Source organism: Lathamus discolor, chromosome 7 (assembly GCF_037157495.1).
Source record: "Lathamus discolor isolate bLatDis1 chromosome 7, bLatDis1.hap1, whole genome shotgun sequence".
Taxonomy (NCBI): domain Eukaryota; kingdom Metazoa; phylum Chordata; class Aves; order Psittaciformes; family Psittacidae; genus Lathamus; species Lathamus discolor.
In genome coordinates, this window is record NC_088890.1 from 5,945,106 (window position 1) to 5,969,061 (window position 23,956).

Genomic DNA, 23,956 nt, shown 5'->3' on the forward strand with positions numbered 1-23,956 from the left:
AAAGGCATGAGGCCTCATCTGGATTTGCGAGATGCCAGTCAAAAGCCATGCTGAGCTTAAGTACCCCCCAGATAAGATAAGAAGGCTTGCCACTGCAGCACTGAGGACTAACAGTCAGATGGGAAAATATTTTCCTGCACCCTGAGAGTTTTTTTTTCCCTGCCCCCCTCATTTTCATACAAGGGCAATATTGAAAAGGAACTGTGATGTCTACCAGTGTTCTGACTGTTACAATTTTATCACTCTTTCTTTCTTGTCTGTTTGTTCTTAACCAGGTTTGTAGATAGCTCCAGAGAAGTGAACTGAAATTCTACTTAATTTTGGCACAACTGCTATTTGATTTTGGCATGGACAACAAATAGGAGGAGCACAAAATTCTAGGGAATCAGAGCATCAATATTCCAGAGATTCAAGGCCAAAACTGTTGTATCTTTGCCACTACTGCTATGATATCAGAACTAATACAACCCATTCATGTACATCTCTTTCCATAAACAATAAGGACTGCCCTGTTACACTTGCCTGCCTTTTTATCCCTCTCTCACAGGTTCTAGCAACATCAAGAGCATCCTGTGTAAAGCTCTGGACTGGAAAACTTTTCAGCTAAAGCAGGGCACAGTTCATGGTGGATGGCTGACAGGAAAGGGATTTGAATAATCTTTCCTCTGGCAGCATCATGCCATTTATTTCACAAACAAAACCCTTGTCTTTGTGTAGCTTCAATCCATGTGTGCAAGCCTTGAATCTTGCCCACACTTGGTGGACATACCTGTGCAATGAGTCCCATTCCCTGTGTATCCAGCAGTGCAGAAACACACAGGTGAGGAATCTGCAGAACTATTGAGGCAGCTGAAACAAGAAAGAGATAAATAATCACTGACAACACCTCCTAATTTGCTCAGCCAGTGGGAAACACTATCCAAGTCTGGCATATGCAAATTAGAGACCTCTATAACCACAGGAGGAACATGCCTGAAGTTGCTGTGGTTTTCTTCACCAAAAACCCAAGTTACACTGAACAGGGAGCTGGCAGGCACATGCTTCACACCTCACACAGTGCACCTTCAGCATGCCCATGTGCTTCTGCACAGTACAATGGAGATGACTGGGTCTCGGTACCACAAAATAGGAGACCAGATAATGGATGGAGAAGGCAGCAAGAGGGAGTCATTGTAGCCCATTAGCCTATCTAATTCCTTGGTGGGGCAAGCAAGGCAGAAAGGTCTTGTAAATAGTTGGTTGATTTACTCCATGAATAGGGCCAGACCTAGAGTACCTTGGAGTCTGCCTTCTCCCATCCACACATTCAGAAGGAATTTGGAAAGAATTTATGTTCAGACAGACAAAATCCTTGGGGAAATTGGATGTGGCTTAGCACCGAAGTTCCCAGAATGGAACTGACATTCATGCATCTTTAACGAGTAGACATCTCCCAGCCCTCTGCAAAGCCTAAACACAGAATCACCTCTGTGTAAAACATGTACAAACACACATGGCTTTCTCAGAATGACCCAGCTTCCTGTCTGTACTTACTTGGCCATTTCATGGCAAGTGTTATTGCATAAGTCAATTCTGATTCCTGCAAAAGAAAACACAAACGTGACTTGGCATTTTCAGTTTAGCACTTGTTGGGAACATTTCTGGCATCTAGAGTAAACGACCCTGCAAACAGCCTCACTGCCACACTTGTGGTGCCCTGACTGATTATGACATACAAGCAGTTATACTAACTCTCCTGTCCTGCAGGGCAGCAGGAAGACTTAATGGGATTTATGTTTTGGCATTTTGCAATGGAGTGAATTTGATGTTCTCTAACAGTTCAATTTGACCTTATCTGCATGGTCTCCACACTGCTAGGAATAAAACAGGGACTGAAACCTCATTAATACAGACATACAGAGCCACCTGGCTTTCCCCTTTAAAAACAAAAAGATGAACTTTTTTCATGCTCTACCTTTGCACTAGACAGGACAGCTCCACTAATTTCCATTTCTAAATGCCCCCCAAACATTTCACTTCAAAATCAATCTTTGTGTACAAACCTGTAACATCCCAAAGTATTTAGGAGCTCAGCTTCCTCCTCACCCCAATTGTAATCATAATCCCAGGAACAACCAACTTCAACATATTACTTTGACACACAGTGACAGATTTACTAAGAACTGCAGGCCATGGCCTGAGTTTGTCTAAATCAATGTATCTGGGAGCAGAAACAGCAACTCAGTAAACACACTGGGGCCCTCTGGAGGCTTCAAATTAAGCCCTGCAAGTGACAAGAGTCATGATGAACCCAATCTAGCTGGGAGCTTTTATCTCTCTCTCCGAGGGCAAAGAACTATTCTTGAGGTGCCACAAATTTCAGTGGAGATGGAAGATGGGGATATGCTTTTCTCCATATGAATTTCACTCATGTGCTGTTGGGGAAGTCACACTGCAAATGCAGCTTTGTGTGCAGAAATGAGCTAGCAGTCTGATAAGCTTCTGGGGGATGCAGAATACATTCAACAGTGGTCACCCTGCTCTGCTAATAGAGAATGGCCCTGGCAAATGAGAAGGATCATGCAGATTTCTCTGCCAAAAAGGCAGTATTATACCACAGTGTTATACTCACGTACTTTCTTGGCAGGTAGGGCCCTTCCACCCTGGGAAACACTCGCAGCTCCCGTCCCCTTGCAGTCCATCATTACATATGCCATTGTCACAAGCACATTCTGCAGGGTTAATATAAACACTCATCACTGTCAAACCAACAGGTCCCACAAGCAGAGTCTTGCTGCCATGTCACTGGCTGCTCTTTTCCTAATCCAATGCATAAAGCTGCCATACAGAAAATATCACAGCAATAACACTCTTGTTCCCTCGCTACCAGGACAAAAAGCCCTGGAACAGATCACCTGCCCCTACCTTCTGTAGTTTGGGTGGCAGCAGGATGACTGGCATAGCACAGTCAGTCATGCCTTGGCTTGAGGATGATAAACAGGGCCACTCCTCTGGCTGTCCACAAGCACGCACTCACACTGTCCCTCGCTCAGTGGCTTGCCAGCTGCTGACCTGTCTCAGAGATCTTGGGACATTTCTTCCCTCCCAAGAGCTGAGGCATGGCCACTTTTCCCCCCTCTCCTCCCCAGCAGAATGACAGAGACAAGCTGCAATAGCCACCAGTGTCACCTGATTTGCAGTCAGCTCCGTATCGGCCCACTTCACACATTTCACAGGCAGTGCCGTGGAAGCCCTCCAGGCATCGGCACTCTCCACTGCCCTCGATGCCGTCCTGGCATTCTCCATTCCCAGAGCACCACCGGCCTGGCTTCCCTGGGCACATCTCGCACATGTGTCCGTAGTAGCCGGGGCAGCAGACAGACCTCTGAAGAACCAACAAGTTGGTATGAGCAGTCTTGTGCAGCACAAACAAGGTACAGCTTTATTGTGGAAGCTACTTTATTCCTTTAAGTACATGATAGCCATAATTTCTGACAATGCATGAAAAGACTAGATGTGTGCAGGTAGGACAGACTGAATGCCCTAAAATAGGGTGCTCTGTTGCACAGAGCTTTATGTAAAGGTCTACACTGCCCTTAAGCAACACTAGCTATTTGGTAACACAAACACTTAGTCCTGTGCCCATCCAAGTCTATCTCCTGCCTGTGTCCTTAGTGTGTTCCACCAGTAAGAGGGGCCATGCCGGAAGGTGATTTGCTTTAGCAGCCTGATTCAGGTGCTCTCCCTTCTTTCTGCATCTACCCACAGAGGAAGGAAACCATGATGGGATGAAGTTGGGCAGTACAGATGAAGAGAAACATTGTCTAAAGAAGGAGTGCAGAAGTGTTTAGTGAGGTGCAAGTTCTGACTGAAGCTCTATGTGTAAGTACTGCATGTCCAACTGCTCTCTCCCTTCTCCTCAATCTCCCACTCCCTCTAAACCTTACAGGAAGATGCTTCAATATCTACAAGAGCTCAAATTCACACAAGTCTTTCTTTTACCATTTCCTCTTCAAGTGTTTTCTCCCGGCCACACATTTTCACAAAGAGCCATAATAGCTGTGAGACCTTCTGCTCCTCCCTCTGGTTCAGCTCCAATTAGTCATCAGTTATTCGGGAAGGCACATGCACAAGCAAAATACCATCATTCGTGTCTCATTTCCCTTGGAAACCAGACTACAAACATTCAACTCCTCTTCCTCTGCAGGACAAAACCCAAAGCAACAATACCAAAGCAGCAGACCACAAACCATCGCTATGCAGATATTTCATAGAATCCCAGACTGGTTTGGGTTGGAAAGGACCTTAAAGCTCATCCAGTTCCAACCCCCTGCCACGGGCAGGGACATCTTCCACTAGATCAGGTTGCTCCAAGCCCCGTCCACCCTGGCCTTGAACACTGTCAGGGATGGGTCAGCCACAGCTTTCTCTGGGCACCCTGTGCCAGCGCCTCACCAGCCTTGCAGGGAAGAACTTCTTCCTAATACCTAAACTATCTAATCTATCTATCTAAAATGCAGGTTAAAGCCATTCCTCCTTGTCCTGTCCCTACACGTCCTTGTAAAAAGTCCCTTTCCACGTTTCTTGTAGGGCCCCCCTTTAGGCACTAGAAGCTGCTTCTAACGTCTCCCTAGAGCTTTCTCTTCTCCAGGATGAACAACCCCAACTCTTTCAGCATATCATCATAGGAGGGGTGCATAAGCCTTCTGATCATCTCCACAGCGTCCTCTGGAATTGCTTCAACAGCTCCAAGTCCTTCTTATGTTGGGGGGCCAAGAACTGAATGCATCCCAGGTTTCCAGGAGGGTCTGCTTCATGATTTTGCTGGGCACAGAGGTGGCACTGGCTTGTAGTTCCTGGGTCCTCCCTTTTTCTGTGTTTAAAAATGGGGTTATGTTTCCCCCTTTCCAGTCAGCGGGAACTTCACTGGGCTGCCATGACTTCTCAAATAGGATGAACAGTGGCTTACCCACTTCACCAGCCAGTTTCCCCAGGACCCTGGGAGCCTTGCTGTGAAGCTCTTGGGGACATAGGTCCTCACCCTGGTGTGGCAGCCATCCCTACAGCCACATACTGAGGGAAGTCTCTTCCTCCTGCAGGTGCTTGCCATTGCAAGCTTCCATCCTTCTGCATTATTCCACCCCCACCCCCCCCTTCTGTGTGTGCTGGTGGGAGATTTTTCTGCTGTTTGGTTGTGGATCCACTGCAGACTGCACTTGGAACCAGCTATCTAATTCCTTCTTAACCTCTCTGATGTTATGAAACCCACCTCCTGCAACTCAGGACGTCCTTCTGCAGGATGTCCTCCACCTAGGCACACCTTTTCCAGGCAGGTCTGCTTCCTCTCCCTGCTCCATGAGAAAGGTTTAAACCATGACAACTTTCCATTCAGCAGCTCTGTCTGACTGGAGTCATTGGCCAGGGTAGATGGGGCAGACCCCTAGCCGGAGCTGCAGCCTTTGCTTTCAGATGAGTACCACACTATTCTGCCTTGAGGACTGGGCAGAATGAGTGCCCTTGACCTGTGCAGATGGTCACAGAATGGTGCCTGGTTGCTGGGTTATGTGTACTTCATAGAATCATAGAATAGTTAGGGTTGGAAAGCACCTTAAGATCATCTAGTTCCAACCCCTCTGCTGTGGGCAGGGACACTTCCCACTAAACCATATCACCCAAGGCCCTGTCCAACCTGGCCTTGAAGTTTCTCCACTCAGTCAGTGGAATGTTACTCCTTCAAAGAAGGTATTTCCATAGCTGCATTTCTAATACCCGTCTTGCTTTGTCAAAATGAATCTGAGGCAAATGTTTTTCTTACTAGAGAAACTTTTGCACAGGTGAAATGGCAGCCAAGTATTCCTGCATCCCCAGAGCGTAATTCACAGCGAGCGAGGTTCTTGCTTCCTGGCAATTCCTGCAGATATAATCAACAGAGATACAGACAAAAGGTACTTCAAAGACTGGATAAACATTGTACATTTTGGTGCATATGGCAGTGTTCTTGCCTAACAGAGGAAAAATGCTTTCTCTTTTCCAGTAACAGCCGTAGAAATTTGGACTATCCAGAGCTGAGACCAATGAAGCATCTCTAGATATAAGGTCACCACACAGTGTCTGTTTTGTTACCTGCTAAATCCATGGTATACATGTCAGTATGAACACTTAGAAAAAGTAATCAGAACATTTTTGGCATAATGAAGCCTAAGAAACCAGATATGGCTGCTGGCAATTCATAGCCTGCTCAGAGATTAAATATTCTTCCTCTCTGGAAATGTTTATCATTCACATGCAAGCTGCAGGCACAACCAGCCCATATGTGTGAACAAATCAATCGTCCAGAATGGGAAATTGCTATTGGCACCCCTAAAATGGCTTTATTTGATGTAATGTCATAAAAGATGAAAAAAAGACTCTTCTTCCCTATTAAGAGGAGAAACTCCCCACACTGCATGCTCTAAAAGGCTCCTAAAATTCAGGCAAAGCCTGGTGCAAGCCCTGTAAGGAGCCTTATGGTTCATGCTTGTCTTTTTCCTGTGTAAGCCTCCCTTGGATTCTACTTTCTCTTACAAACCTTGCTACCAAATGAGCCACAGAAGACTCAAAGGCACATTTTTTCAGGTATCAAGATGACACCCATAGAACAACAGAAGTACATCAAAACACTATCTGCAGTCTGTGAGATGTCACATAAATCAAAGACTCACCACAAGAACTGATCCCGAAGGACACTTGATCCCCTTCTCACACTTGCTGCATCTTGACTAGGGCACAGAAAACAGGACAAGTCACATGTGTGCCCTCTACCCACATCACACCAAGACACTAATCTTGAATTACAAATGGTGCTGTACAAGGCTGCTGGCTGGGACAAAGACAAAGATGTATTTATCTCTGTGGCTCAAAATACCAGAAGAACTAAAATCATGATGCATGACCCTCAGGTGGCTATCAAGGGCTTCACACAAGGTCTTATTCCTTCACTCCAGTGGTGTATGCAACATCTTATTTCTGCACTCCAGAGACTGTACCACAAAACAAACCAGAAGAGATTACATGTAAACCTTTCCCGAGTCTCTGAGCTAGAGCAGGGCTTTCTGCAGGCCTGGAGTTCCTTCACACAAGGCTGCAAATGCTTTTTTTCTGACCTGTAATAGGGCAGGCATACCTCAGTCTGACCCTGCAATCTTCAGATGGCCAAGAGCCACAAGATACATGCAGGCTGGGCTTTGGCCATGACTCCCAGGCATACCAAAGTATTTCCTAAGGGAGCCTGTGGTCATGCCATGCAAGAATTGGGTTGGATTCTGCTTCCACGGCTGAGTATCTGGCCATCCCTGCACCAGCCTGCCCCATGGCTGGTGCTGTGAGAGAGTCTCAGCAAGTGAAGTGAGCATAATCTGCATAAGAGCTGCAGATCTGCTGCATTGAAAGTACAGAATCTGAGGCTGGGAGGGTGCTAAGTCTCCTTGAAGCCCCATTTTATAAGGTTCATCTGGGGTCAGTCCACAAACTATTGTCTCATCCATGTGGAAAAGACAAAGTAGGTTTTCTGCTATTCACCAGTCAACAGGTGGAGAAACCCTGAGAAGTGGTAGTCAGCTCCTTGGTAATCACTATTACCTTTTGTATGGTGGTGGTATTGACAGTGCAGCGATTCTTCTGTATCTGGAGGACCTGAGAAACCCCAATCAGCACGCCATTCTTTGTCTCAAGAAATTTTCCATCCAAAGGAATATTATTGACGAACTTCTGTAAAGCAGAAGAAAAAAACTGAGACAATAACTTTCAATTCCTTTTGCACAGATTGCTTAACAGCTGTCAGTCACACTAGGTAAACTTGTAAGGGTGTGAAGAACAGAAATGGGTGTACCCAGCCATCAGCCTTAGAAAGTGATAGGTCAAGCCAGATCTTCAAAAGGCAGAACAGTCTTCCTTCCTTACCTGGGTGTTGTTTTGATAAAACATTAGCCAGTAGGAGAGCCCTAACATGCTGTTCTTATGAATTCCACTTCTCAAGTCTGTGGGCAAGAGCTTCTCTCCCAGTACAATGTGGTACTGTACCGTCTCGTTATCCTAAATCCACAAAAAAACCCCAAATGTTAGGACTCTTTATTTCCTAGATTACAATTCAGTGGCATAAGAAGAGTTCCTAAGCATCTGTAATGGCTAACAGAGCCTTGTAACTCCTTATCACAAATGACTGATCACACCTGACGACTCTGTTACTGGATGAAGCTATAAATTGAAAATTGCCACAGATACACCACAGCCAGGCAGGAAGGGGAACATGTTATTCCATCTATCCACATACAAATGTACTCAGAATTTTGCATTTGGAGTCCAAATATTCTTTACAGATCCCATTGCAACACCCCAGGAAACTCTCTCATTCCTCTCTGTCACATTTCTCCCAGCTTTTAGCATCAGTTATGCTTCTCCTCTCGATGTTCGAGTCCACTGAACTCACATTTATGATCTGACAGTGCACACATCCCTGCACTTAGCGCAACACGTATTCAAGCTGCAAGCAAGCAGTGAGCTTACCAGATGTGTCACATTGGCAGCATGGCAGTACTCCTCAATGGAATTATTTCCAGGAACAAAAACTGTGTATTTTTCAGAGGATTCGATTTTTCCAATGAGCTGGTATTCCTAAAAAACGTTCAAACAGTAACATTAGCAATTATGCTTGTACTCACTAAAAACCAAGAGCTTTCCTACAAGATCCTTCATGAATAGTAGGAAATGGGTGGTCTTGCTTTTCTCCCCAGGCAGTCCAAATTTTGGTCCACCAGTATGGGGTAAGATGGGTATTTGCTCAAGAGACCACTCTGACAACAACAACAGTTCTCACCTCAGCTGCTTACCTGTAGCAACTCCTTGAATGTGCTGAATGAGGCAACTGTCTCAAGCTGCTCCTGCAGACCTGGAGGACTCGGTGGGATATCTCCTGAAGGTGGCAACAAAACCTGTGGCAAAAGTGAGTTCACAAGCAAGGTTGGGCAAGGGGCTCTGGAGGAAATCACACTAGACTCCTGCCCTGCTTGCAAGAAAGGCAATTAGCAAAGACCTCATTTTACACAATAGCCATAACTCTTCTGTCAGCCAAGGGAAAAGGAGCTCCCCTCCTGTTTGTCCTCGAGACAAATATTTTAAACATTAAACTGCTGCACAGGAAACATCCGTCAGGTCCCTGTGATAACCAAATATACTTTTGCCACTATTATTTCTTCCTAAGTGTCCAGACGTGTTCCTCCTTGGCCCTGACACAGATGCTGCAATACAAATCTGCTGCTACAACTGCAGCATCTCCCAGTACCACAGGTACCACCATACCTTACTGAGGACATGAATAATGCCGTTGCTGGCAGGGATGTCACTGATGACTATACTTGCATTCTCAACTGTTAACACCTGCAAAGGTATCAGAGAGAGAAGCAAAAGGATTAGGAATTGCCAATCAAGTACAAAACAAAAATATTGTTCATTCAAGGTTGCACATGATTGATCTGGGCACAATTTTTGGAAGATGTCCTTGTTTCAGGGAATCAGTGTCCCATCCAGGCTCCCCACTGGATACAGAAGCTCTTAAACAGTTTAATTCAATATTGGTATATGAGAGTTCTGTAAGAGAAGCCCTTACGCCGCTCCTGGTGTTTATCTGCCATCTGGTCTGTGGGTTGAGGGTAGGTAATTCCAGCCTGTCATACTTTCTGAGCTTTTCATCAGTGAAGACACCTTCAAGAAAGTGGGATCTGAAGGGAAAAAAGGCAGGCAAAGAAAAGATTAGGACACTACTAGTAATAACAGGGAGATAAGACTATACTGCCCAATTTTCATGTCTCACATGAAGTAGTTAAGCATGTAGAGAGAATGATGGAAGGAATTACACATTACATGACAGGGAAGATCTCTCTCTGCAAACAAATGAAAAATAAACCCACTTCCCATTCCCTGTGGTCTGATACATTTTAATGCCTACTAAATTCTTTGCCTGCTAGATATTTAATCCTGCGTCTATAGTTATGTCAAGATAACCCTTTATTGGTCTTATAGAAGCAGAAATCCAGTTCATGGCTTTGTTTGGCATAGTAAAGCAAAGGCAGGAATCGCCTCGTACCTGACTAAAAATGGCAGCATGGAGGGGGCCAACCAGAATTCTTGCTCGGTCTTGCTCAAGTTTTTGATAGCTGCCTCCGATGGCACCAGGACAGTGACATTGGTTCCTGCTGGGATGCTGAAGAGAGATTTCTGTTGTCCAAAGCACAAAAATGAACAAATAAGACATGCCACTGCCACATCCAATCCACAAAATATAACCAACAGCCATCCTGCTCTTGCATGAAAGGGATGTGCAGAAAGACAGCATATGCTCAGCAGCACGGCAGGCTCTCCTGGGCATGGCAGGTAAGCACTGCTGGCAGTCAATGAATGCCACATATGGCTTAGCTATAACAGTTGACATCTGTTTGTCAAGGGAAAACCTCCTGCTTTAAGCCCTTTTTGTACTTCAATTAATCTTCAAACCTATTCAGTCATATCATAAATCCTTTCTGAACCCTCAACATCAGTTTTTGGGGAAGGAACAAGATTATTCCTAGCAAAAGCAATGTATGCAGCAGGACAGGTAAACTAAAGCTCAATTAGGTACTGCACATCATAGCACACTTCCACAGACTTGCTGCCATCTGCAGAGTGCCTCTGCTATTGCCACACCAGAAACAGGGAAGCTGCAACAAGAAAGGAACTAACACAGAGTCTAACTTCTCAAATCATGTTCTTCTGAAAAATAGCTATTATAATGCTACCCCTTTTTCTTTCCCTTCTGTGATATTTTATGATGGCCAGGAGTTACAGATGATACAACCCTGAAAATTAAGTGTAACACAGCCCCAGATTCCTCCTGTGCTAGAAAAACAGCCCCCAAAACACTAAGAATCCACACTCTCTCATAAACTCCAGAGCCTGTTATGTAATGATTTCTCCTTTGCTGTTGTTCTGTTTCTCTCTAATGAAAAAAATACATGGAGTTTCTCTTCCTCTAACAGCGGTGTTCATAGAGACTTCACTTCTACAGAACTTACCCATGCAAGCATCCCATGGCTGTTCTTACCTTAACCCAGTCGTAAAAGCCTGTGAAGTGGGAATTCCTGGCCAGCTCCTTCCAAATAGAAACAACACAAAGGTTACCCCTGCTGAGTGCTGAGGTTGTGGGTCTGGGAGAGCCAGGGTTGGGGAAAGGAGCCCTCTGCAATACTAAATTGGGCAATAATGACTTTTCCTCACACTTCACAACCATTACAACCTGCAATTGCTCATGTTTACCAGGGACAGGGACTGAATCCTCAATGACCTTTGATATTTCTAATGACGGAAAATGGGCATAGCAGCCTTGACCTGACTTCCAAATGACAAGGAAAAGAAGACTTAATGCACAGGACAGACCGGGGTGAAGCAACTTAGAAATTACTGACAACAATTTCACTGTCAATAAATGGCCTTGCATCAGTTCTGTCCCTGTAGCCCTGGGACACACTTGTGCTGTCAGGCTAATACCGGAAGAAGGAGTCAACTCAGGTAACAGACGAAAGGAAAGCGAGAGCAGAGCCATTTCTCTTCAACCTCAAGAAGACCTCAGACATTTGCTTTTCACTCACTTTCAGAATGTCTCCATAGCATGTCATGCCATCCCCAACATAGCCTTCAGGGCAAGTGCAGGATCTCTCTCCTCCACCAAGAGGTACACACATAGCCTGCAAATACAAGGAAAGGAAAAATTAGAGAGCAAACATGTATCATGCAGTGTTACACCTATCTAGGAACTGAATTCTGACCTTCCATGGCATTGGCTAGAGAAGCACAAATAAGCACCTTTCTCCTGTTGCCTTCATGATGGCACTGAATTTATACCTCATGCAGCTAAGCCTAGGTGATAGCTTTGGTTGTGTGAACTCACAAAAAACTTTATAAAACCTCAGCTTGCCAGTAAGATGACATAACATAAAATCTTGCAACTCTCTTGATGCCATGGCTGCAAAAACTCTGTCAGGGAGCACAGGAACCTCCACTCTCATGCCAGCCTTGGACAGCTCTTTAGCTACTCACCAAGTCATGGCAGCCACCATTGTCCATAAGACATGGGTTGATTGCATCGCAGTTGTGGCCATCGCCAGCATAACCTCTCTTGCAGACACACTTGCTCTGTAAGAAAGAGACATTTCCCTTTTAGAGACATACCAGAGCATCCTCATTTGCTACCCAAAAAAGGTCTAAGGTACCAAAACCTAGTCCTAATTTATTTTCCAAAGTTTTCTTCCTGGTCCCTAAAGACCTGGCAATCCACAGGTACTTCCTTAGCATAGCATCATTCTCTATCACAGCACACACTGCCTGGTTATTCAAATGCATTGATCTCTTGCACTGCTTGGCTGTTGCAGGGTGACTTAAGGATAATAGTTTCCATCTTTATTTCCAGCCTTTCAGAAAATGACCCAGGTTTTTGAATGGCAGGAAGAGGGGCTAATCCCAAAGCTCTCAACTTTCAAGACAGCTAGGAGACCACTTGCACATATCACTTCACTAAAATCTGCTGAAGATTTGGCACCTTTTCTCAGCACATTGTCCAATGCTCCCTTTGCTCAGTGGGGAGAAGCACCTTGAGAAGCAGCACCCTGAGAAGCCACCTCTCCTATCTCAAGACATCCAATTCCTGGACCAGCTCCCTCCATGGACTATCTGAACAGTATTCAGATGCTTTTCAGTATCTTTTAGCATCACCTAGAGACAATGCTGTGATCTGGGAATAACGGGAACACAGCAACTGATGCCTTACACCGAGCCATATTATGGAGCATAGTCTCCTCCCTTTGCTGCATAAAAGTTTCAGAGTAGAGCAGTAGCCTCAAACACATCAGTGCATCTCACCACACGCAAGCACACTGTATGGTTTTAGCTTCACCCAGGGATTCTGGCAGCAGACAAGCAGGCTTTGCTGCTGATCAGCCCAATTTATACCTCTGGTAATCTAAGTCTATCTCGGAGCAGCTTAGGAAATGTTAAGTCCCTCATCAGACTGCTTAGCATTGCTCATACCTGGCCAGGGCCGATATAAACGCAGTCAGCATTGATGTGGCAATTGCCTCTGCTCTCCAGCATGCAGTTGTTTATAGCTACACAGGCCTTGCCGTCCCCAGTCCAGCCTGTGTTGCACTGGCAAGTGGCAGTGCCAGGGCCTGTACTGGTGCACAGGGCCTCCAGGAGAAGAGAGAGAAAAAGAATTACACTCAGCAAGAAGGAAGACAGTGCAGTGCAAACACAGCAACAAATCTCCATCAGACTATGGAGAATTTTTGAATGACCAACTCTGATTCCAGCACTGGGAGGTGGAAGCATCTTCTCCAAAAAAGTCATAGGCAATTTCATAATAAAGTCATTCTGGAAACATTCTTTGTTTTCACAGAGGTAGACACTTGTGTCTAGGGCGGCTCAGAACATCCAGGGCATTCCTTACCATCCTCTAAAGCTCTTCCATTACATAAATTACATGGACACTCCCTAAAGAGGAGGAGCACCATCGCTTGCTTGTACATGCAGGATGAAATCCATGATGGAGGGGAGATATCTCCCTGGAAAGACCTAATTTGAACCCAGTGCCATCCTATTTCCTTACACATGGAAGTGTGTTTCTCTCACTGAGACACCTGACCACTTGGCAGTCATTATCATCAAAAAGCACCACAATTTTTACTAAGGATAATGATGTAGTGTTGATGGTTACTAGAAATATAACTTGGAGCTCACAGTTAAGTTACAGCCTGAACAGAGCAACAATAAAAATAACACACATTTGAAGAGCTTGAAGGGAGGATAAGTACAAACCACAAATTATCTGTACAGCTAATCTTTGTACCCGCCAAAATATGTGGTGCAAACCAGTCAAACTCTCACCGAGTATTGCATTTTGGCACCAATCGAAATGACTGACATCCTTATGACGGCTGTGTCAAGGTATCTTTTGTTCCACCTCATCTTACAGACAGTGAAAGTTAGCACACAAAATCTCTAACAGTCCCAGGAGTCCTGATTCCTGCTCTGACTGATAGGAGCTGTTGCTTCATGCTTTGATAGTCCAACCCCACTTACATTCTGTGAACAGCCTCCTTTTTCTGGCTGACTGCACAAGTCAATGGGCTGGCAGGAAAACCCATCACCTTCATACCCATCCATGCAGATGCACCTTGAAAGTATAAGCACAAAAGGGACACAGATAGAGCAGCCCTTCTAAAAGCCAGCAAAAAGCAAAAAGGCAGTTTGAGACTCTCAAGAAAGCAAAAACCTGCCTTTGATTTCTAGCAGGTTGGCTGCATTACTCAAACAAGTAAGCAGACATACATATACAACTAGAGAGCTGGCAGCCTCACAGCTGTACAATGAAAATCACACCTGAATGTGCATGCCAAAAAGACTGACCTTGCTGTGTCATTGAGGCTGCAGACAGCATTCTGGTGGCAGTACTGGGAAACACCACTTGGGCCACAGTTCTTGGATGTCTTGTCACAGAATTTCCCAGTATAGCCTTCCTTACAGGACCAGGACTGACACACACCACCGCTGCCAGGCCTGTTGTCACAGACACCATGGACACAGCCACAATCTGTCAAGTATGCGGAATGAAGATCAGTAACTACAAAAAGTCCAGAATCACCACAGTGGCTGAGTTTCGTAGATACTCAACTTTGCTTCACAACCTCTTGTGACAACAAACGGTCATCCCGTTTGTTTTTGACAAATAGATGTCTGCTGAGAGACATCCATCATAACTCAAAACTTGGCTAGGGATGTTCTGCCTGGGTCCATGTTTTCTATAGGCTGTAAGGACAGGATCAAATTTAGGCTATCAAACTGAAGGTCATTGTCAACTGTCTTTTCTTTCCTAGCAGGAGAGATCTAAAAGCAAAGTCCCAAACCTAAATTTGGCTGATGTCTCCAAGACCCCAATCACCACTGTCATATCAGCCATGTTTTCTCTACTGTTGTTTGAAGAGACACCCATGATGACACTTCCAACACTCATTCTGTGATGCTGGTCTTGCCAGAAGGGAATCCAGGATACACGACTCTGCACTATATTCCTTGCCTTACATTTTCCTCTATTCTCTCTTATCAGCATTACCAACCTTCATCACAGTTCTCGCCATGTTTGTTTGGGTTTGAACAGATGTGGCAGGCTATTCCTTTGAAACCTTCAAAGCACTGACAGTTGCCATTCCCTTGTATGCCATCACTGCACTGGAAGGAAACCAACAAGGAAACAAAAGTGATTGAAACTCAGACAACTCAGGCAAAGCCAAGGTGTTGATATCAAAAGCACTTCCATACTTGCAGTAAAATACAGGACTTTGAGGAATGGTGGTAGTAATGCAAAATAACACATAGCCAGAGCTGTCTCCAATAACCATGACATAATTTATATTAGAGTTTGAGACAGAAAACCCACTGATCATGTGCCATTCTCCCTGGATCTTCTGCTGCTACCACTGTGGGCCTAGCCCTGGCACACAAATGCTGAATTGTACTTATCTACAACTATAATCTTTAACCACACTGTCTCAACTGCTCATTGCAACATAGCAGGATCTTTCATACATACACTTCCCCGGCCATAGCATGGACTGGAAAATCCTCCTGGGCATGGCATGCAGTCTGGACCAAAGAATCCTTTGCAGCATCCAGGTTTCTGAAATAAAAGCAAAATTGGTAAGGTATAACATGACTTCACAAGAATTGCCTGGAGTCATCCTACCCCTTATAATTCTGAAATCCTAGTCCTCTCTGCCAGGGACTGAAATGGACCATCTCATTTGGCATCTGTGTTATAAGAGCTCCTGCATTTACAATTACTTTTCAACAATACCCCTCTCTCTGCTCAAAGCTGATTCTTCTCAGAATAAATCACTACTTTCTGCACTTTCTCTGACTTGAACAAATAGAGTCTATGTTTTCTACCAGTTTTTATTTCTTTAATGGTACTGGCCCACTCATTCTTATTTTATCCTTGCTGCATTCCTTTGTAGTGATGTAGCAGTCTTGGATTGCAGGCCTTGCCATGACTGGCCAATGGAAGAAAAATCACAAGACAAACAATCAGCAGTATATAATGAGATCCCCACAAATCATTCCATATAGTTGGCACTATGAGAGCTCAGGAGCTGCAGACAAACACGAGGTCCATAAACTTGCAAAGAGAGACCTTCCCAAGCCATTTGACAATGTTTCATAAACAGGATGCAATCACTTCACTGCTTACAACACTTTCCTTGTGCTCAGCTTCCTTTGGGAGAAATGCTAAAACCAGAGCACTCTCAGTGAAAACGTGTGTTGTGGTTTAAGATTCCATTTTATGGCAAAACCAGCCTTCAGAAGGATTTGGATTATTTTCCTCCCTTTCTCAAAAACATCTTCCTCTGTATCACCCCGCATATAATGTCATCAATGTACTGCAGGTGTTCTGGAGCTTGCCCCTGTTCCAGTGCAGTCTGGATCAGTCCATGGAAGATGGCTTCCACCCCTGTGGATGGCTGTGTTTCCACCCCTGGGGCGGCTGATGCGAAGTGTATGGGACACCCCTCCAATTAAAAGCGAACTGTGGCCTGCACTCTACTCCCAAAGGGACTGAGAAAAATGCACTGGCAGTATCAACTGTGGCATACCACTTGGCTGCCTTTGACTCCAGTTCCTAGTCAAGTTCTAACATGTCCGGTATGGCAGCACTCAGTGGTGGTGTGACTTCTTTCAGGTCAGGATAAGTCTACTTTTACTCCACTCTCCGTTAGACTTTTGCACTGGAGCCATTAAACGGCGAGCGGGTCCTGCTGATCACTCCTTGGCTCTCCAGTCTATGGATCACCTTATGGATGGGAATCAGAGAGTCTCAGTTGGTGCGATATTGCCACCAGTGCACTGCTGTGGTCACGACTAGCACTTGTTCTTCAACCTTCAGCAACCCCACAACAGAAGGATCCTCTGAGAGACCAGGCAAGGTGGACAGCTGCTCAATTTTCTCTGTCTCCAAAGCAGCAATACCAAAAGCCCATCGGTACCGTTTTGGGTCTTTGAAGTACCCTCTCCTGAGGTAGTCTATGCCAAGGAGCCTCTGGACCAGTCACAATGGGGTGCTTTTGCCACTCCTACCCAGCTAGGCTGATTTCAGCCTCCCGTAAAGTCAACTCCTTCTGTCAACTCCAGAAATACAAATGGGTTACACTCCTTGATATCTTGATGGTATCAGGGTACACTGTGCACTGGTATCTACTAGACCTTTATACTCCTGTGGGACTGATATGCCAGGCCATCTGATCAACTAAAACCATCCATATAGTGTTTTCAGCACTGTTCTCAGGCTAAAGTCGAAAACACAGCACTGCACCAGCTACTAAGAAGGAATAAAATAACTGTTACAGCTGAACTCAGGACAACGTGCCACAGCTGACACTGCACCATTTGTCTCACAACTTCCTCCAGCTTGGCTGGCCACAGCTGGTATGCTTTATTTTATTTATTTATCACACTCAAGTTTAACTGAGCTGCTTTCAACACCTGCAGCAGGTTAGTGCCCTGTGTTCTCTGTTTGCCAGAGAAAAAGGAGGTAGCCAGTTCACTTGATGGTTCCGGGGACAGCCCTTTGTGTGGGACAGCTTTCCTTTTGCTCCCATCCAGCCCTCTCTCAGCTCAAGGAGTCAGAGCTCTTCTTGATGAACAGGAATAGCAAAGCTGAGCTTCTTTCAAAGGGAATGTGGCCTTCCATCACACTCACCATGACGGTTTGATTGCAGTACCTGGCACACCCCTTCTTCAGGACATTCAGACCTTGTGGATCGTGGATGTAGACACATTCTTTTGGGGAAAGCGTTGGTTCCTATACAAACAAAACAAGTCATCAGCACTGTAACCTTCCACTTTGCTCTTTTTGCTGCAGGGAGCAACTATGCCTATCTCTTGAGCTGAGGAAGTTCACAGAGGAGTCACGGTGAACAAGATACCGTCATGGCATGCCTATCATGGAAGAAGGCACATGGCAACTTCCTCTTGCTCCCAGGAGTTCCTGAGTCTGAGCCAAGGTGCTGCCCTTTCATTCTACTAGTAGTGTCTATAATTCTACAATAACGGAGAGAGTGAGAGGAGGGATAGAAGTGGAGGATGGGAGGGAGAGGAGACAAGAGGGAGAAAAGGGCAGAGGGAGAAAGAGAGGGTAAGAAAGAGGGGAGAAAAGACAAGGGGAAAGGAAAGGAAGGAGGGAGGAAGAGCATGGAGCAGAGTAGCAGTCTGAGAGAACGAGAGAGTAAGAGAGGGGAGGAAAGAGGAGGGAGGTGAGACTGACAGGGAAGCAGGTGAGACAGAGAGAGTGACAGAGAGTGGTAAGGACTGCACATAACTTTGGAACAATGCTTAGTGACCTGTCACAGAGTTAAGACACAGGCAGAATTAGGCCCCAGATGATTCTGGCTTCACCTGCCTCAATCAGAGAGGAATATGAAAGAGTGGTGATTTAGCAGAGCTCTACTTAAGACATTTACACTGCAAACGTATCAATAAGCTCTCCTGAAAGTCAGATCTCTCAGAAGACACCCAACAGTTAACAGTGGTGAGCACCTCTCTGGCTTTTAGAAAAAAACATCTTGGGCCTGGCCTTCACATAGGGATTTCCTGGAACTTGCTGTTCTGCTAAGCTCAGCATGGGATAATTCAAACACCAGCACATAACCTCCTCTTCCTTACACCTCCTTCAGTTAGTTCTGCTCACCTCTGAATCAACAGGGAGCACAGGCCAAGAACAAATTGCTTCTCCCCCTCTGCAGTGCAGAAAGCTTGTTGTGGTTCTCTGGCTGTGATTTAGGCAGTGGTAGTACTGGATGGTACTAGTGTAATCAGGCTGGGTCCTAGCAGTTTTAGAGGAGCTGGAGACTTGGCAGGTGAGCAGGAAAGCTCTGCCTGAGGCAGAACAGAAGTGCTAAAAGCTGCAAGTCTACAATTTCATTTAGCCTGAGCTGTCTCACCACTCTCTCCATTGATTGAACAGACAGACTTCAGAATAAGAAATAGCAGAGAGCACTTAGTGGGTAACAGTCTAGGATGAGAGCTGTGGATATCTGCGGAGTACATATTCTTCAACAAGCCTCTCTACTGTTTGCCTTTCCTGCTCTCTATTAGAAAGAGGCTTGGGTTAGAAAATGTCTATCAGTACATTTGTATATCATCATGCAGAAAAGAAATCACCAAAATAACCATAAATACTTACCATTTCTCTGCTGCCAGGTGGGCAAATGCTGTTGTTGAGGGCCTCACAATCCACACAAGAGCCCTGTTAAGGAAATAAGAAGGGAAAATTCATCTTCTCAAAGGAACTCACTGCCCATGCCAAGAATGCTACAGAGCTACTGCTCCCATTATATATCAAAAACATCATAACATGTATCAGAAACATTTGTAGGAGGGAGTTTCAATACTCTGAAATGGGCTAAGTTTATCACTTAAATAAGACTACTCCTTTGTTTCAAGGAGATGCTTGCACCTGACTGCAAGATGGGTGCACTCTGTGTGTCTATCAGACACACAGCTATGCTGGGAAACCCCTTTGGCATCCACACAGCAGGCCTCACCAAATCAGCAAGTTACATGGACCCTCTGGCTACTAGGGATTAACTGTATCTCTCCAAATCAGGTATCTCTTGCCTATTCAGAGCCTTATCTTCTTTCTTCAGTAACCTACCAATGATCAAACCAGGGAGCAAGCACCTAAAATAAGGTGTACAAAACTTTTCAGATGAGAATATTGCACAGCATTTATAGCTCCTGCTATTGAATGACTGCTTCCTGTCCAAACTACAGGACACAAATGCTGACAGCAATGGGAACAAAGCACTGTCAGCTGAGTCATCAACTATGATGTGAAGAAGATCATATAAGGCCTTATAAAAAGGTAAATACACTCTGAATCAAAGGTAGGATGGGTCAAGGAAAGAACAACAACCTAGAAGGAATATTTGCCAGGAAAGCAGTACCTAAGTGCTAGTAGAAGAAACACTAACAGTGCTGATACTGCCTAAGTTCACATCAGAGAACCTCTTAGAGAGAACATATTTCCCAAATGCAATTTACACATCCTGCTTTTGTCCCTTCAGGCAAATGAGGGGTCTGTAGCAACCTAGCAACCACTAGTATGAGAAGAGTAGAAGCTGACTCACCGTCACAACTGTATGTTGCTCTTCATTGCATCTGTGAGGCAAAATGGGAATTATTGAAGGCGGGATAAAGATGCCATCCAAGGTATGAATAATGCCATTTGATGCCACAATGTCTCGCATATTTATGGGGATCCCTGATTCATCCATCAGAATTCTTCCCTGACACAGAAACACAAACAATTTATCTTCATTTTAGCCCTTTAGACTGTATCAACTACATAAAGCCAGTGCAGGATGCAGATGGTACACATCAACAAGTATAACCAAATAGTCAAGCCTTTTAGTGTAGTCACAGGTTGGATAAGAATTCAGTGACCTTATTTAAGTTTTTTTGAAGCAGAGGAAGAAGCAGAGATGCGCTGAAACCACATTGTTCAGAACCACATAAAAACTTTCTCCTAGCACAGGAGGGTTTCCCCAAAAGGGTTTTGATTCATACTTACATCTGCACTGATGTTGATAGTAATTATCTGGTTAGCCATAGTAACAATGTGTGGCATCATTATCAATTTCTCTACAGTCACCTGAAATCAAAACACAAGGTGACAGTACCATGAAAAAGCAGGTTTATTTCAGTACAGCTTACTGAATCCTTCCATGATTCCTACCACTTAAAAAACATTCTAAATGGGACTTCAATTTTTAGTGCGAGATGTCCCTGCCCACGGTGGGGGGGGTTAAAACTAGATAATCTTAAGGTCCTTTCCAACCCTAACTATTCTGTGATTTATATTTCATTAAATACCTTAAACACAAACAATGGGTCAAAGAGAAACCCAGGACTTTGTGTGAATTGTTTGATACCACAAACAATTGGTGGCAGCAGCCTTGGTTTTCATTCCTTGTGAAAGTAACAGTCCAGCACAGCTGAAATCACGTCTCACTGATAGTGTCACTTACTAATACACCTGCAAGTAAGGGCAGACTAATAAGGGGATTTTCCAGGACATATTCAATAAAAAATGAAAGCTTAGTCAGAAGCATAAGAGAGAACATATCTTGACTTAATAAATAAGCTTTTTTCTAAAAACAGAAAAAATGTAAACTGCAGGTACTGTACAGTTCATTAATTTTTTCAAATTAATGATTTGGGAAGCGAGCACCATCACTTCCAGGAAACTCAAGAGTTTCATGATGAAGAGCACAAGCTGTGCCATTTGGCAACCACTTTCATGGTAATCATTTTGCCTTATCAGATCCTGAATCACATCTCTGCTTTTCCAGGGCAAGTCAACCTCTATGCCAAACCACACAGTTGATAACATGCTGGCCCAAAGGATCCCAGTTATCTAGAATTAGAGCTGTCTGCTTTACCGCTGCTGAAGTGTAGATATGATGTTTCACAAGTTCCTGGAGCTTATTTATGCCCTAAGTGAAGAAGAGAACATGAGAATTAGATACCCCTTCAACGCTCAGGAATAAGAGGAGGCAACTACATTTTCTTTTAACCAAAGACTACAATGCAAATGTACTATAGCAGTAAATTCACTTGGCAAATAAGTTCCTTCATTTTCCCCTACCCAAAGCCACAGTGAAGAAGGCAAGCCAAACATCAGATTAAAACAATCTGGCTAACAATATTTCTCATTGCAGGCTTCATCAGCATTCACTTTTCATCCAAAGCCTTACAGAAACAGACTTGGTTAGCCATCTCCAGGAAGAACAACTTTCAGCAATGATCAGATAACACTGTATAAGCCATTCCAGCACAGCCTAGTGCAACACTGTTAGCTCAGGATGTCTTAAAGTACTACGAGCTCTCACCTCTGTGAAAAGATAAATGAGCCTTCCATCTCTCAGCTTATCCACACCTTCATTGCTGGGTACAAATACAGTAAAGGGGCCTGGTCCATCCAGTATTGAAGGCAGGCCACAGTTCTGCAAAAACAGCAAAATATTTCATCATGGATCTAGCAAGAGTTAGTGAGGGAGTCTATCAGGAAGGGAGAGGAAACTCTAAGCAACCTGCTAGAGGCAGAGCTGTTGAAAAGCAAATGTATATAAGAGGCAACTGGACACCAAGGGGAGGTATGTAATATAACAGAGACATAAATGGTACAAAAACATAGCTTGGACAATGAAGCCAGTGGTTTGAATGAAGCCAATACGAACAAGTGAATACTGGGTGAATGCTCCCTGCGTGCTTTAAACACACATACATACACAGAGACTAAAACTGCATCATTTTTCCTGAAGACAAGGAGAATCAAGTCTATAATCACTATTGCAATTAATGAATTTTGCAAACAACTAACAGTAACAGAGCTGAAAACAGGCAAGCCAAGATTGTTGTGAGCGGTGCTAGAGAAGACCCAGATAACTGATGGAGGCAAAAAGAGAATCAGTCTGCCCCTAGTGAAAATATTAACTAAATCCTGGGCAGCAGCCTCAAGTGTTTGTAACCTGGAGACTGCTTTTATTTAGAGATCTATACCTCAAAACCAGGTAGCTACAATCTAGCTTGGCATGAGCAGTCATGAAACCTTCACTCTTTGTCCTGACAGTGGTCAAGAACTGAACATGCTTTGGAAAACAAACTCTCCAGGATAGAGAGGAAGGAGAAAAGGGGAAGCAGATGGGAAAGAGGCATGTATGCTTGCTGCCTGTGCCAGATGCCCTATAGATGGGAAAACGCTGATCTTGACAACTACATTTGCTTATGTAAAATACACAAAATAAGACATGTCACAGAAAAAGGCATTTGGAAAAAAAGCTAAACCGCTGAAGTGTATTTAAAAGTTATTCCAAATTCCCACAAAACCAGCAGCAGGCTTTGCAGCAGCAGCATTGCCACACCTCGCAGCAGACACAAGTTTGCTTACCTCCAGTATAGTTTCAAATCTACTGAAGATCTCCATTGAAGCAAGGATCTCACCAATGGTTTTCTGCAAGAAGATATAATGAGGTAAATGGCCAGGACTGAAGCAAGGTCTGAGAACATACTGGAATGCCCTTGGCCAGTTTATGCTTGTGATTTGCACATAAAGATCCCTGGAAGACCACCATCCTCAAAGTCTTCTAACTCCCCTGTTGGCCAGTTGATCTACACGGACTGAGCCTGCAGTAAGTTCAGCACAAACTCCCTCCACTGCACAACAAACCAGATTTTCCAGGGTACCATGCACTTGAGCAGCCTTATGTTTTCCTACTCCCATCTTCACATTAAATTAAATGAAGAGGCAGATGCTTACTCTCAATAAAAATAAAGATACAGTACTCCCAGTGCTATACAAATCAGTTCTGGGCTGGCAGGGAGTGGAGCTGCTCTCTCATCTCAAATCTCCCTGTGCTTTGAGGACAAGAGTTCACTGTGCCACCTGCAAATGAGCACCAATGCTGAGAAAATACGTGTGCATACTCCTGAAAGCGCAGAGGAAATAGATGCCTTCCTTTTTGCCATGTTGCCCATGAAGACAAAGGTAACAGGAGGAACCTCCCTGCAATTATCAAAACTTGTAAAGAAACTTGTCTGACCTTTATTTGCAGGAATCTGAATGGGGTTTTGGCAGAAAGCGCTTCCCGTAGAACATGCAGAGGCACAGTGTTCCAAAGAATAATGGTACAAAGGGATTTGATTCCAAAAATGACTGACGTGATCAGTCTTTTTTGGTTTGCCTTTATTGCAAAGCCAACATCACAGGGGAAGGAAACATCTGAAGAGGTCCCTCATGAAAGTAGAATTCACTATTCACCCACTGTAAAAGCTTCACTGCAAGGTCTGTATCTGGCTAATATAGTTC

At 44.5% G+C, this 23,956-nt stretch overlaps 1 protein-coding gene across 1 annotated transcript in view; it reads right to left on the minus strand.

Annotated features, from left to right (window-relative positions):
- Nucleotides 1–23,956, minus strand: part of STAB1 (stabilin 1) — a 58,930-nt gene that overhangs the window by 14,736 nt on the left and 20,238 nt on the right. Inside the window, exons 15-42 of the mRNA XM_065687168.1 lie at nt 23,039–23,101; nt 21,981–22,094; nt 21,531–21,584; nt 20,660–20,740; nt 20,217–20,375; nt 19,271–19,333; nt 17,789–17,890; nt 15,626–15,712; nt 15,153–15,264; nt 14,446–14,629; nt 14,119–14,212; nt 13,069–13,227; nt 12,082–12,177; nt 11,634–11,729; nt 11,090–11,137; nt 10,097–10,227; nt 9,620–9,731; nt 9,313–9,390; nt 8,844–8,945; nt 8,521–8,628; nt 7,918–8,049; nt 7,597–7,725; nt 6,681–6,737; nt 5,795–5,890; nt 3,169–3,364; nt 2,616–2,711; nt 1,534–1,579; nt 770–849 (exon numbers count right to left, since the gene is read on the minus strand). Coding sequence (XP_065543240.1) covers nt 770–849; nt 1,534–1,579; nt 2,616–2,711; nt 3,169–3,364; nt 5,795–5,890; nt 6,681–6,737; nt 7,597–7,725; nt 7,918–8,049; nt 8,521–8,628; nt 8,844–8,945; nt 9,313–9,390; nt 9,620–9,731; nt 10,097–10,227; nt 11,090–11,137; nt 11,634–11,729; nt 12,082–12,177; nt 13,069–13,227; nt 14,119–14,212; nt 14,446–14,629; nt 15,153–15,264; nt 15,626–15,712; nt 17,789–17,890; nt 19,271–19,333; nt 20,217–20,375; nt 20,660–20,740; nt 21,531–21,584; nt 21,981–22,094; nt 23,039–23,101 — 2,875 coding nt within the window. The remainder of the gene's footprint in view (nt 1–769; nt 850–1,533; nt 1,580–2,615; nt 2,712–3,168; nt 3,365–5,794; nt 5,891–6,680; nt 6,738–7,596; nt 7,726–7,917; nt 8,050–8,520; nt 8,629–8,843; nt 8,946–9,312; nt 9,391–9,619; nt 9,732–10,096; nt 10,228–11,089; nt 11,138–11,633; nt 11,730–12,081; nt 12,178–13,068; nt 13,228–14,118; nt 14,213–14,445; nt 14,630–15,152; nt 15,265–15,625; nt 15,713–17,788; nt 17,891–19,270; nt 19,334–20,216; nt 20,376–20,659; nt 20,741–21,530; nt 21,585–21,980; nt 22,095–23,038; nt 23,102–23,956) is intronic.